Source organism: Pelobates fuscus, chromosome 7, assembly GCF_036172605.1.
Source record: "Pelobates fuscus isolate aPelFus1 chromosome 7, aPelFus1.pri, whole genome shotgun sequence".
In the NCBI taxonomy this organism is placed as follows: domain Eukaryota; kingdom Metazoa; phylum Chordata; class Amphibia; order Anura; family Pelobatidae; genus Pelobates; species Pelobates fuscus.
In genome coordinates this window covers 96,518,040-96,533,466 of record NC_086323.1, presented here as the reverse complement: position 1 = coordinate 96,533,466, position 15,427 = coordinate 96,518,040, and the positions used below count along the sequence as shown (strand labels likewise).

General features: G+C 39.5%; 1 protein-coding gene across 1 annotated transcript in view; it reads left to right on the top strand.

The window, feature by feature from the left end:
- SLC25A20 (solute carrier family 25 member 20) overlaps positions 1–11,857 on the top strand; it is a 40,017-nt gene extending 28,160 nt beyond the window's left edge. The window contains exons 7-9 of the mRNA XM_063426233.1: positions 5,465–5,574; positions 6,042–6,166; positions 10,897–11,857. Coding sequence (XP_063282303.1) covers positions 5,465–5,574; positions 6,042–6,166; positions 10,897–10,959 — 298 coding nt within the window. The 3' untranslated portion in view covers positions 10,960–11,857. The remainder of the gene's footprint in view (positions 1–5,464; positions 5,575–6,041; positions 6,167–10,896) is intronic.
- The last annotated feature ends 3,570 nt before the right edge of the window (positions 11,858–15,427 follow it).

Genomic DNA, 15,427 nt, shown 5'->3' with positions numbered 1-15,427 from the left:
TAGTAGGCAGATGTGTGTAGACATGCAAGGTATGAAAATAATTAAATACATGAGTTAAGATACCATTGCAATGGTAGTGCAGCGTCTGGTGATCCAGTCGTATCAAAGCAATAATGTAGGTATTCTTGGCATAGAAAATGGGAAAGTAAAATTACGTCAAACATCAAATCTAGGTAAAATATTGTCACAAATTGCAGAACATATAAACACTAATGGATAGCAAAGAGGTGGATAATACAACTAGACATTGCTAACACGGGAGAGATGATCTGCCAGAACAGCAAGCTTGGCATGCCAGCTCAGCCAAGAGGCCAGTTAGCCTATGCCCCAGCTGGGCTGAAAATTTCCACATGGAGGCAGTTCATGAGGGTGAGTAACACTCTGAAGTTGGATTAAGGCGTCCCTCCTTCCCCAAACTTGGGAACTCCTGGATGCCAAGTTCTTCCCATCCGGGATCTTGCAGAAAGCCTTGTGTGGGGGTGATCCCCGGGTGGCCCTATGCCCAGGTAAGCGTTGGTTTGGGTAGTCGGGTACATATGAAATCGAATCGCCTTTGAGGGCCCCCTGATCTCGCCTTGCGTTGCTGCCGCTTTCCTGCCACGGGCACAGTAACAGACTCTGTCAGTCTCCTCCCGTCCTTTAGTACACCCCAGAAGCTGTTAAAAATCGCCTCCAAAAGGTCTGTGATACTGCAGGACACGCAAGTGAAATCGGCTTGTCATGACGTCTGGCATTGTGCTCGGCATTGAACACAGCTGCCCATCTTCTTCAGTCATGATCAGACTTGTGTAGCCTGTTAAAATCGAGAGCAGGTGAGTATCGGCAACAGTAGAGGATTTGCGGGCCGTGATAACCCCCGCTGGCCCACAGGGTAAGGAATACAGGTCTTTCTCATATTCCAGCCCATAAGGCTCCAATCTACAGGTCGGCTGCCACTCATAGCCAGAACCAAGCTAAGCCTCAACGATGTCGGACCGCTGCTCAGTATGATGAGTCACCAAAACCCACCAGCTGTTGTCTAAAGTATGTCTGACACTGCTTGGTGTGCTCAGTAATCGATGGCGGCTTGGTATTGTGCAAGTAAGGGGATTTATAGCCAATTCTGTTTGGAGCTCTTATCCCATGCATATGCTCAGCTAGGTAGTCGAGCCTAAATATGCTTATTTCCTCCCTTCCCTCCCCAGCTCAGAGCACATGCATGTGCTCTGAGCCAGTGAGATCTGTCCAATTCATTTAATTGGACCACGGAAAGGAATGATGCCAGGCGGGGCTTGGAGAGCAGCGAGGGGAACTCTGCCTGACGCTGGATATCAGGTATGTTATTCCTTTTACAGTGATTTATTTATTTTGTAAATATCATTTATTGGTTCATAAAGATTGCAGGTGTTAATACAGTAGGACACGCATTTGGTCTTGCGGCATAATAAGGGAACCAGATATACATTTGCACATAGTTACATAGCTGAAAAGAGACTTGCGTCCATCAAGTTCAGCCTTCCTCACATATGTTTTTGCTGTTGATCCAAAAAGAAGGCAAAAAAAAACCTAGTCTGAAGCTTCCAATTTTGCCACAAACTAGGAACAAATTCCTTCTTGACCCCAAAATAGCAGTCAGATGTCTGCTTGGATCAAGCAGCTATTACCCCACTAATTAGAAATGATATGCCTGTATGTTATTGCAAGTATTTATCCAATTGCAGTTTAAACCTATGTAATGACTCTGACAAAACCACCTCTACAGGCAGAGAATTCCATATCCTTATTGCTCTTACTGTTGAAAAAAAACTTTTCTTTGTCTTAGATGAAATCTCCTTTCTTCCAGCCTAAATGTTGTGACCTTGTGTCCTATGTATAGTCCTGTTTATGATTAGATTTCCAGATAAAGGTTTATACTGGCCCCGAATATATTTGTATAATGTTATCATATCCCCTCTCAGGTGCCGTTTTTCCAAACTAAAGAGATTTAAATTTTTTAACCTTTCTTCATAACTAAAATGCTCCATTCCTTTTATCAATTTTGTAGCTCGTCTCTGCACTTTTTCTAGTGCCATGATATATTTCTTTAGAACAGGTGCCCAAAATTGCACAGTATATTCAAGGTGTGGTCTTACCAGCGATTTTTTTTTTAAAGAGTCAAAATTTTAATTTCATCCCGAGAATTTATGCCCCTATTTATACATGACAAAACCTTACTGGCCGTAGCAACTGCAGATTGCCATTGCATATTGCTGCCTAATTTGTTGTCTATAACAATTCCCAAATCCTTCTCGTGTGTGGTTATCCATAGTTCACTACCATTTAGGGTGTAAATTGCTTGTGTTAAATTTCATCTGCCATTTTAGTGCCCAGTCCTCCAATCTATCCAAATCCTTCTGCAGCAAAGCAATATCCTGCTCACATTTTATTACTTTACAAAGTTTTGTGTCCTCTGCAAACACATGTTCTCCCATGTTTTGGCTACACATTTTATCCCTGTCCTGATTGGTTTTAGGCGAAATTCAAAACAAACTAAACCAACTAGTTTAAAAAATAGTGGTGATTTTATATCTGATTTATGTGTAAAATATAACAGGGTTATTTACAGAAATTTGAATTGCCAGTAATTCAAATTGAATTTCAAATGTTAGGCCAAAAGAGCTGGATTTATTTAATTTTCCAAGTAAGCTATATTTTCAGTTTGGCTATTTTAACTTGGAATTTGAAATTCACATTTCAGTGAATACCATTGTCTGATTGTTTTTGTAATTTATTTCATTGTCTCTATAGTATTGCTTGCTTGTTAGTTTTCAGGCATTTTCTACTTTTACCGATGGCTTTAATTTTTTTTTTCTGACCATTACCATTTTGTTACATAGAGTTAAAGCTGTCTCTTCCGCCATTATTGCCGAGAGACTGAAGTCTGTTATTACTAAACTGATTCATCCAGACCAAATTGGGTTCATCCCTGGAAGATGGGCATCAAACAACACTCGAAAGCTCATTGATATTATTGGTCTAGCTAAAGTTCATAAGGAGCCCCTCCTGGCCCTGTCTCTAGACGCAGAAAAAGCGTTTGACAGGGTCGGGTGGGACTATTTAAGAGAACTTCTTAAGGCATACGGCTTTAAGGGCTGGATATATAAAGCAATTATGGTATTATACTCTTCTCCTTCTGCTAGAACCGTAGGTCCTAATATTGTCTCGACTTGGTTTGAGCTCAAAAACGGAACAAGACAGGGGTGCCCCTTGTCACCACTACTCTATATTTTATCTCTTGAGCCTCTCGCGGTTAATATTAGAAACAATCACTTAATAAAAGGGGTCCCTACGAAAATACAGGATATAAAGATTGCATTATATGCTGATGACGCTCTGGTTATTCTTACATCTCCGGAGGACTCATTGGCCGCATTAATGAAGGAAATTGATAATTTCTCTAATATCTCTAATTTCAAGTTAAATGTATCAAAATCTACTGCCTTAACCAACAATTTATCACTGACACAGGTTGAAAGGCTATCCCAAAAATATCAATTTATTTGGACCGACACAGAAATTAATTATTTGGGTCTTAGTTTCCCTGCCAACGCCTCCCATATAGTGGAAAGGAATGTTATGCATTTAATGAAAGATATGAACCAAAATTTACAAAAATGGAAAAACTTAGAAACTCTATGGACAGGCAGAATTAATATTATTAATTCCTATATTCTACCAAAATGGACGTACCTGTTCTCAATGGTCCCTCTCAAAATCCCTAAGACCTGGCTATTAATGATCCAATCTAACATCAATAAATTCATCTGGAAAAATAAAAAGCCTAGAATAAGTCAAAAAAATATTTCTAAAAAACTGTCTCAGGGCGGGCTAAACTTTCCAAGTATTACTAATCTGTATTATGCAAACAATATACGACATATATATATTTTACAAGAACCACATTTTTTTTCTGAACCATGGTATAATATGGAATCGGAAGCTCTACATGCTTCTAGTCTCTATTCTTATATTTGGTCAGATCCTGGGAAGCTCTCAAGGGACTTGCCCAATTGCTTAATGTCGTTGGCCCAGTCTTTGGAAATATGGGCGGAAATTAGAAAAATTTTGGGCTTAACTAACTTAATTCCTAGAACATGTAAATTGAATATACTTGAAAGTAATATAGCAGATTTATCATTGAGATACTGGCCTAACAAAGATACACTAACTTTATCGGATATAATGCAGGGTGATAATATTCTACCTTTTCAACAGATAGTGGATAGCCTCCATATTCCATCTAAAGAATTGTTTACTTACCTCCGTATCAAACATTATATTCAGAAACATGTTGTCCAATATTCTTTTCCTTGGGCCAAAGAGTTGCAAACTATATTTTCATTTCAAACTGTACCCAAGATTATTTCGGTCGCTAATTCGCTTTTTAAAGGTTTAGATACCTTTCCATACAAACTGGTTAAACTATGGGAAAAAGAACTCGATTTAACGATTTTACCAAATGACTGGTTTTCGTCTTTAATTCTTGTAAATAAATATGTCCATGGTTTAAACCTGACTGAGTGCCACTTCAAGTTACTTTATAGATGGTATTATACTCCAACTAGATTGGCCAAGATGTATACTTCTCAAGACCCCACTTGCTGGAGATGTGGCACCTACGCAGGTACATATACTCATATATGGTGGTGTTGCCCAGCACTTAAACCATTATGGCCCTGGACTTTTAACATTATATCCGAAATATCTTTGAATGAGGCATCATTTAAGGATATAAATAGAAATCCAGCCTCGGCCCGCCTTCACCTGAACTGGCCCTTTAAATCAAGTAAACATATCTGCTTAGCTATTCACTGTTTTATTGCAGCTAAAATCATTATAGCAAGACAGTGGAAATCCTCTGCCCCTTTTCAGAAGATTTCCCTAATTAATCAAGTCAAATTCCAACTAACAATGGAAAATTAAATTATTAAAAGTCAGTCAGTGATTTAAAAAAAAAAAAGGATTGGTATACAAATTGGTTAAAAAACTGGTACCTACTCTATGGTAACTCATAAATCCTTTAGGCGAAGGGGATATGGATGATGCAACTTTAATTGGTTAGTAGAAATTACCCCACGGTCAATAAGTTTCTAAATCTCTGTTTATTCTTAGGGATATACTTCTAATTACATTCTCACAGACTCTTGTCTAAGCTATATAAATGACTTCCTGTGTTTTTTTTTTCTTTCTTTCTTTTTTTTTTATTATTTTCTCTATAATAAGGATGTTTGTTATATCCTAATGAATTTAATCTTTCCTTATATAATATGACTTATTTATGTCAATCGGATGTATTTTGTATGATTGTGCGTATCTATATGTTGTTTATGAATTGTCTTGTAATATTAAAACAAAATTTATGAATAAAAAGTATTTAAAAAAAAAAAAAAAAAGTTAAAGCTGTCTCTAAGACCTTTTTCTTTTTTCTTCTCGTGTTTTCTGACAGTGTAAGTGAGCTCAGTATCCCCAGGATCCTCTTTGCTGGTGGAATGGCTGGAATTTTTAACTGGGCTGTTGCAATTCCTCCAGACGTACTAAAATCCCGTTTCCAGACAGGTGGGTTAGGCGTGTGCTTTTCTGCTTACCATATCTGCAAGTGTGTGTGTGTGTGTCCGTGTCCGTGTCCGTGTCCGCTGTAGGATTGAGTTTCATGTGCTCTCTCGTGCATTTCCCAGAGCAATCATCATTTTCAGCTTTTACAAAGATGCAATCTGTCCTCGTCTTGGAACTGAATGATGATTAGAGTCTCTGAGCAAACATTTGGTGATTTAAAAGAATTGTGTTTTTTCTTCTATTTATAAATAAATGTCTGCTGTTTAATCCTCATTCTCAAAACAGAAGGTTTTTTGTTTGTTTCTTTTCCCCCTCTCTACTTTATTCATTTTTTTATTTTATCAGACTGGCTTGTTTCTGTTTTTAAAACTTTTTCAGTGTAGTATTCTGGGCATTACCTTAAAAATGAATTGTTTTTGAAAGCTTATCAGAAATTTTGTCTTATTGCTTTTGTTTCCTCCCAACTAAAGCTCCAGCAGGAAAGTATCCAAATGGGTTCCGTGATGTTTTGCGAGAGCTGATCCGAGAAGAAGGCATAGGGTCTCTATACAAAGGCTTTACAGCAGTTATGCTTCGGGCGTTCCCAGCTAACGCGGTGAGAATTAGTATAATATTGCCTGGGCGTTGCTGTTCATTGATGTGATATTTTTAAAAAGACTTTAAACACCTTCATTTCAGGATGCATAATTCACCATCGCACTATAGAATATCACTTTAAAAATGTGATTTGTGTAGTGCATACACCTGTGATCTGGCCATTTTCAGCATAAGAGGAGTTAATTTGATGGTATAGGAATGTGATAATGTCAGAAGGTTAACAACATTTAATAAAAAAAAAAAAAATTATATATATATATTTTTTTTAAGCTGTAACTCGGTTCATCGGCCAGGTGTGAAATGTTACACATGAGTTGCCTCTAAGTCTAGGTTCAATGTACACTAACTGGCTAATCTACCGTACACCTGTACCCCAATATAGATATTGGATTCTATTGCTATGCTAGGTGACCATTAGTAGTCAGGAGACCACTGTTGGCCAGGGTCATGTAAAAAAAGAAACATTAATAATCATGCCTCCTTTTGTGCATATTGAGAATGGGGAAAGCTCTCCCTACAAATGGAGTATAAATATGACTAGCGCAAATTAAGACATTTGAAAGTAATTGTGAAGTTTGTGGTATTCATGAGTCCTAAGTGTGACATATCTATGGAATTGATAAATTGCAAGTAATTAATAGATGCAAGAATTATTTCTGTGGCAAGCACAAGTGAGAAAATAGAATCAAAATGTTCTATTTGGACTGGTGTTGGTCAGAAACACAAGGAGGAAGCCACGTATTGTTCCTATAGATTAATCCTCCCTCCGACTATACCACCACTGGGCAAGCTTGGAAACTTTTTTTTCCCCTTGACATTCTTTGAAGTGCAGAGTTCAGTAATAATACACAGGATGATAGAAATTGAAAAGTTCTAGATGAGTGAGTTTAATATACTGCACTTTTATTTTTTTACATTTAAAGGGACACTATAGTCACCTGAACAACTACAGCTTAATGTATTTGTTCAGGTGAGATCTATAGCTCCCTGCAGGCAATCTAATGTAAACACTGTATTTTCAGAGAAAATACAGTGTTTACATTGATAGGAATACCTCCAGTGGCCGTCACTCAGACGGCCACCAGAGGGACTTCCTATCATGGAGGGCCCTAAAAAGGCCCTGTACACGTCAGACGTATTAAAATACATCTGACGTGTGCAGGAGAGAGAAGGCACTGTATGCGCGCCTTCTCTCTCCAGCCTGTCAGAGAGGAGAGGGGGCGGGCAAAGACCGCGAGCTGAGCTGTCAGTCAGCTCAGCTTGCGGCCGCGCACACCGCGCGCATGCGCGGTAGTGCGCTCAGGACTTTATAGGGCAGCATGAATGCCGCCCTATGAAGTATGTGCGGCGAAGCCGCGCATGCGCACAAGGGAGCAATGAGGCTTCCAAATGGAAGCGTCTGATTGCTCCCTGCTCGCGCCCGCCTATTTCGTCGTTTTGACGAAATAGGGGCGCGGTTTCACGAGGCTCCCGGCGCTGGAACCAGGTGAGTAAAAAGGCTTGGCTGGAGAGTCCCTTTTAAATCAAGAAAAATAATGAAAACTACAGGCTATGCTGAACATGAATATCTATTCTAGTCTTAGCTGGTGTTACAAGCTTGCAGCTGTATAGAATTGCTAGACATTAGGATAAATGATAATAATGCAAGAGTAAGATAAGTAGGATTAATAATAAAAAATAAAATAGAACCAGTGGGTTCTCACATACAGAGAAAGTCACAATGCATAGTTATAAGACAATCAAGGACATGTATAGAAATAAAGACCTTGTAGCTGGCTCCGGTGTGGCAAGTCAGCCAATGCCAGCTCGACAAGGTTCGCCACAGAGGGAGGTGGAAAGTCCCAAGGACTCCAGCATGTCACTCCGCCTGCCCGAGGCTGGTCCCCGAGCCATTAAACCTGCCTCGCAGCTCCACCAGTTTCAAGTGACTAGGATCCCTCTGCACGAGTGTTTGTAAGCTTTGAGCAGTGTGGTCCAGACGAGAAGCGGTGCGGCTGGGAGCCGGTCCTCCAGTAGTGAGGCACTTGCCTCAGTCTCCCCCTCAGCTGTTGAAGCATGACGCGACGTGGAGTTAACCATGCCAGACGCTGTTGTGCGGTCGAGGGTGAATGCGGGAAGGACCTCTTCGGTCTCTGGCCCTCTGTAGACCAGGTTTGTACTTGTGGGCTGAAGCAGGGGAACTATGAGTGTGTGAGTGGCAGCTCACCCGATGCCAGAACTCTTGGTACAGTTTGTCGAAGATGGTGTCAATGTGTTCCCTCCAAGTCAGACTTTCAACAGAGTGATGTAATGTCGTTTTTAGGATGTGCTCACAAATATGGAGTGTGATCGCCATTTTGGTGAGTATGTCTCCGTTCAGTGAGCAAGCAGAAGAGATCTCTGGAATATAGTGAAGGTACTTATGTCAGTCCAGTGGGGACCGGGTTAATGGCTGCTGGTACAGGGGGCGGGGAGACCGTAACAGTAGCACATGAGGATGTTGTGATTCACCATTCAGGAGAGCAGCTTTTTACTAAACATGGCTTGGTGTCACATTAAAGTGCATAGAATATCACTTAATCTGCTAGCCAAAACCCTTCCTGGGGTTAAATGCTGTGCTGTTGACATTGCCATTAAGACTGTTTGCAGTCACTACATGGGACACTCCTAGTATGCACCCACTAATTAAAGGACACTCTAAGCTTCCAATACAGCTTAATGTAATGTGTCCCTCACTTAAGCCACCAGAGGCGCTTCCTGGTGTGGTCCTGCAGTCTTTGCACAAGTGATGTTTGTCATCTTCGCTGTATGAATGCACCAAATGCTCCCCATAGAGATACATTGATCTAATACATTTCTAAGAGGAGATGCTAATTGTGGCAGCATGGCAATTTCAGCACCATTTTCTTTAGTGGTGTATGTTTAGAGCCCTGCTTGTATTGTCATTCATCCAGCAGATATCAGTCTGAGTGTGGCATGTCCAACTGCGACATAGATCATCAATAATATTTCTGTTTTAAATAAATGTTTCACGAGTGAAAGAATTAGACCCAAGCAGCCTGTATACTAAGCACAATTGCAAAGCTATATTAAATATGTATATTGCTCTAAAAATTTCAAATCCATAACTTAGAGTGCCTAATATTAAATAAGATAACATACTTTCATTGTAGCAGGCAAATTCATGCTTTTTCTCCTTTGAAAAATGACCAGTAGGCTACATTTAGGATGGTGGTCTTCTGCATAAACCCATTATATACCTTCCAATAGATGATATACATCTACTCAGCTAGTTAGCATTATATGTTGTAGGCCATGTTGCTAATGTAGTGACACATGCAGATAAATCCAAATCAGAATTCTAAAGAGTGTTCATGATACATTCTTGGCACGGGGCTGTCAGTATGTGCAAGGGAACTTTCTTTCAGTGAACAGCATGCACATGACTTGCAAGCACAGACCATAAGTGCACTGCAAGAACCTGTGATTTCTGGAAGTCTGATGATTGAGCTTTGTATGTCAATGCATGCATCACCACTTGGCTGTCACACTGACTGACCAGTGGGATGAACACACTGTAAATAGAATGCTAGAAACCTCAAACTGCAGGAGAGTTTCATTTTCTTAGGGGCCCATTAACTAGACTGTGAAGCTACTGAAGCTACTGTTCAGGTTACAATTTGCTTCACTGTCCATCCTTTCTATAAAACAAAACAACAACCCTTTTCATTGAACTTGCACCCCAACACTCACCTGAATTTCTTTGCGACTGAACATATTGGTCATGAAATCTGCAGTTTGCTTCTTTACTGCAATGTTCCTGACAGTTATGTTTTGGGATTTGAAAAAGTATGTTGAACTGAAATTTGGTTATGAGTGTGGAAGCTCCTCTAGTGGTTATTAGGAAGACAACCACTAGAGATGCGTTTAACCCTGCAATCAAAACATTGCTGTATTATTTACTAAATGTGATGTTTTAGATTGCACGGCTAAAATAACATACATATACTGTTCCTAGATCTCTTTATTAAAATGAAGTGGTCTGGGTGCCTTTGGTGTCGTTTTAAAGCTGCTTTGTCACCCCACCCTCCTCCCCAAAAATGAGCATATCATAAAGATAGAGTTGTTATGGAATAGTCATTATGATTATTGGAATTTCACAGAAATTTCAGCCCAGGCAAGAGATCGACAGATACAAATTAGGGACTACTTTGTCCCTGTATTTCTCCTCCACTTGACTTTCTTTGACACAAAAAGGAGTTGCAGAGTCAATCCCTGCAGCCGTCTTCAAAGAGGACCCTTTCAGATCAAGCTGGCAGCACCTGTGATTACCGCTTTAGGTAAGTAAACTCGCCTTAACCTGCCCCCCACCAATGGACCACCAACGGAAATGTCTCTAAACGGTGACAGTGCCACTTTAAGTAAACTGTTGTTTTCAGCTAAAATTTGAGTTTTATGAAAATGTTTGTTAAATATTTCTTTCTTTTTTTAGTACAGCAGGAATTTTGTTATGTGTAATATATAGATATAGTACATTATAGCATGTGCCTACCCACAATGCAACAAGAACAGCTTACAAAACAAGTTGTAAAGCACATTTTGATGAAAGTCTCTCTAACAATACATTTCCTACTACTTTTGGCAACACAAATGTAAAATGAAAGTTGTACCAAACCAGCAATGGTGAAATGGATTATTTGTTTTTTTTTTTTTTGTTGTAATTCTGATTGATCTCTCTTTATATTTCAGGCTTGCTTCCTTGGTTTCGAGGTAGCTTTGAAATTCCTAAACTGGATGGCACCAAACTTGTGAAACACAAATGATTTACAGCTTGTCAACATGAGATCCAGATACCTCTATGAAAACATTTGAATGTTTGACCGAAAAAATAACACACCATGCCTTATTAATGAACAGTGCAAATGTAGCACTTTCTGGGAATACTTGAGCCATTTATTAGCTTAAAAAAATGGAAACCTGTAAAAAAAACAAAAAAAAAAAAAAACACACAACCTCCCACCCCCAAAATATATCAGACTTTAGATTTTTTTTTGAATTAGCAGAATGAAATGCACTGCTCAGATGACTGTATTAAATAACTATATAATTATTTAGGTTTTTTTTAAACAAGCCATGTATTCAACGATATCTGTTTCAGGGCAATAAGTTATCCTGTGTTTTCTACATGCAACATCACTAAGTGCTTCAGGATGTGAAAGAATAACTGTTTAATAATCAGCCTAAAACCATTCTGCTGACACCAATGCTGTGTATGGTTAGGGCCCAACCACTACTTGTTTAGTTTTTTTTATAAAAGTGGATGGGAGATATTCCTAGTCATTTGTGGACTAGTGTAAAGGACCAGAAATGTATCTTTAGATGGGGTGGAGCAGATCCTTCTTCTGTGCCCTTCAGTTCTCCTTCTCCTCTGCTGGGGTATGACGAAGTACTGGGATATTAGAATAACCAAGGATGCCCATGGAAGCAAACTATATGTAACTGGAGGCAAGGCAGAAGCTGATTTGTCCTGTATCAGTAGTGCTATTCAAAGATTTTAATGTACCCTGGATTTCACAGTCTGCTTCCCAAATGTTCCATGTATATCCGTTCTTCTAGGCAGATGTAAATAATCTGTTTATAATCAGTCTATCGGTGAAACTGTTGAATGTACACAGACTGAAACATTAAATATTTTACTTGTAACACATGATTAGTAGTAATGTCAGATCCTGCCAGCTTTAAAGTCACGGTGCAGAATGTTCTAAAATCTGCTGGCAAGTCTTGTCAGTGGCACTGATTGTTTTGACAGTAGTGAATATTGGTGTTAATTTTATAGAGGGCAGCACTGTGAATAATAGCAGACTGAAAACTGCAGAAATTCTACTTGAGTGCACAAATGTGATGCACTTTAAGCATGTGGCATGCTAAGCATCATGTGATATCTAGACTAGTCCCATACTAGCTTTACTTTGTATAGTTATGTTTAATAATGTGGCCAGTCACTGAACCTTTTGGCAGAATATAAGATTTATCTCTGAGCCACATTATTTAATCATAGTTTGTATGCCACTGGGTTCCAGGTTTTAAAATCTCTGATTATCTTGAAAACATGGTACTTTTTATTTTGTTTAACATAATGTTAACATGGTCAGTAACAGTCGTAAAGGTATGTTATGAACAACCTTTTTATCGAAGTGCTATATTCTCTATATAGTTCAGATCAATATTTCTTGCAATGATGTACCAGTGATGTCAGTTTATGAATGAAGGTGGTGTGGTAGGTTTCATTATCTGTTCTGTGTTAGAAGCTCAAAGGAACACTGCAGACACAGAAAGCACTTGCGCTTGTTGAAGTGCTTTATGTGTCTGTGGTCATACACATTTGTTACCGTTTATAAAAGTGTCAGTTTCAATAGAAGTATTCCTTTAAAGGTACATGCATCCGTTTGTGATAATTGTCAAATTCTAAAGCTTTAGTTTTGAATGACTGTTACCTATTTTTTTTTTTTTGCCTTGCAGAATGAGACAACTAAGGTGTTATGTTTTTTTTTTTTTTAAATTTACCTGTTTCATCTTACTTGCACTTTCCATGCCCACATGATGGGGAGGCTAGTCCTATTAGTGCCCTATCCTTGTAATCATGGAAAGTAAAATGCATAGGTGAAACACCCACTGACTGCCAGGAGATTGAGGGTTCTGGTGCAGGTCCTGTGACTTGGTAATGTCTGCTAGTTACAGGGGTGTCACTGGGACACTGTTAATATGTGAGCATGTACACATTATTCTTCTATTGCACTGGAAGATTTCTCTGGCTGTGCCTTATGGGGATAAAGAGAAAGTGCTAGGTAGGATGGTAACTGTGTGTTAGTTTGGAAAGGGGTTTTACAGGTAAGCAAACGTGCAAAGCTTGCTACACGTCAAAATCATTTAACTGTGATGTGAATCATGTGTCTTCAAGACTGGACTAAATAAAAATCTGTGATGAATAAGGCTACAAGTCTAATCACACACTGTACGGTACCAAACACTCCATTTCAGACTACACATGAGTCATGATATAATGTTACACCGTTATGCCCAGGGCAAATGGCATTAATCTCTCTAATATTTAAAAAGACGTTAAATAGAAGCCAATCCTTATCTTTCCTGTCCAGACTTTTTTTTTCCGTGTAGAAGACTAAATCATACAAATATAAACTTATATCGGCCCGATTTATGACAAAACTGGAACCATCGACTTTAAGTCCAGCAATTAGGAGAATCTCTTTAATCTGGTTTTTATTTTAACTCTATATTCCAAACAGGTCCCATTAAATTGAAAAAGACTGTGAGGGGTTGAAACGTCACTTTGTAGCTGCTGGTTCCAATAAATTGCCTTTTTCTTGCACTTCATTTGGAGTGCCTGGATTATTTTTCTACATTCTACGAATACATTTGGTCCATTTTTGGTACTGGGACATATCCAGTGAAAGCACCCTGGATTTCTGGGCAAGGGGTGGAGTGCACTTCCATCAATTTGTGATATTTACCATTAAATAATATAGTCTGATATATAGTTTGGATAAACTAACTATTGATCGGTAACAAATGTAATGTATTGCCTACTAAATTTTTAAAGATCGATTCTTTCATCACCGCTAGCTACAGAAAGTAACCTTTTTTTGTTGTTGTTGTAGTATTGAGCAAAGTTACTTACTGGCATAGATCAGTCTCTTTTTCTTTGTTAGTCATCTTAACACCTCCCTGCTCTATGGATTATATCACCTGCCTTCTTGGAAGATAAAAAGCACCACCACATCTACACTGATGTCATCCCCATATCACATTTCTCTAAGAAGTTTCTACTACTACTAGGGGCAGGGCTGCCATCAGAAATTTTGGGGCCCCTGACAAAGCACAAGGTCTGGCCCCCCCCCCCCCTCCCGGGCCCGCCCACGCCCTACCTAGTTCGCTGACAATGATGCAGGACTGAATGTGGTGTGTATGGTGGAAGTAAATTAGAATGTGTGTAATGGATGTAGTGTTTGTGTGTATTAGATACTGTTTGTGCAGTGAATGCAGAGTGTGTGTTTGTGTAGCGGATGCAGTGTGTATAGTGAACATAGAGTGTGTTTGAGTAGTGGATGTAGTGTTTGTATGTACTATATGAAATGTGTTTAGTGGATGCAGTGTCTGTAGTGGATGTAGTGTGTGTATTAGACGCAGTGTCTGTATAGTGAATGCAGAGTGTTTAAATTTATGGTGGATGTAGTGTGTGTACAGAGTGTGTGTTAGTGTGTAATAAATGCAGAGTGTGTGTTAGGGTGTAATAAATGCAGAGTGTGTGTTAGGGTGTAATAAATGCAGAGTGTGTGTTAGGGTGTAATAAATGCAGAGTGTGTGTTAGGGTGTAGTGAATGCAGAGTGTGTCAGTGTAATGAATGTAGTGTGTGTAAATTTGTAGTGAATGCAGAGTGTGTGTTAATGTGTAGCGGATGCAGAGTGTGTGTTAGTGTAGTGAATGCAGAGTGTTAATGTGTAGTGAATGCAGAGAGTGTGTTAGTGTGTAGCGGATGCAGAGTGTGTGTTAGTGTAGTGAATGCAGAGTGTGTGTCAGTATAGTGGATGCAGTGAGTGTGTTAGTGTGTAGTGTATGCAGAGTGCATGTTGTATTAGTAAATGCAGTGTGTGTATTGTGTTAGTGTATGCAGTGTGTGTGTGTTAGTGTATGCAGTGTGTGTGTGTTAGTGTATGCAGTGTGTGTTAGTGTATGCAGTGTGTGTGTGTTGTATTCGTGTATGCAGTGTGTGTTGTGTCAGTGTTTGCAGAGTGTGTCTTGTGTCAGTGTTTGCAGAGTGTGTCTTGTGTCAGTGTATGCAGAGTGTCTTGTGTCAGTGTATGCAGAGTGTGTTGTGTCAGTGTATGCAGAGTGTGTTGTGTCAGTGTATGCAGAGTGTGTTGTGTCAGTGTATGCAGAGTGTGTTGTATTAGTGTATGCAGTGTGTGTTGTGTTAGTGTATGCAGTGTGTGTGTGCAGGGCCGTCTTTAATAACGACTGGACCCGCTTGCTTGGGCCCCCTGGGCCCTGCCGCCGTCGCCCCTCACTCCCTGGTATGCAATCACGGCATCCATCCCAATACAGTGGCGGCATTAAATAGAATGAATTTTATTGGGACACCCAATTGCAAGATTGGACTAAAGGTAGAACCCCATCTGTCGTGCAACTCTAACAATGCTTTGACAGGTGGGGCTCTACCAATTTCCCATGCTTGCAGGGTTGTATTTAGCACTGTTTTGTGTG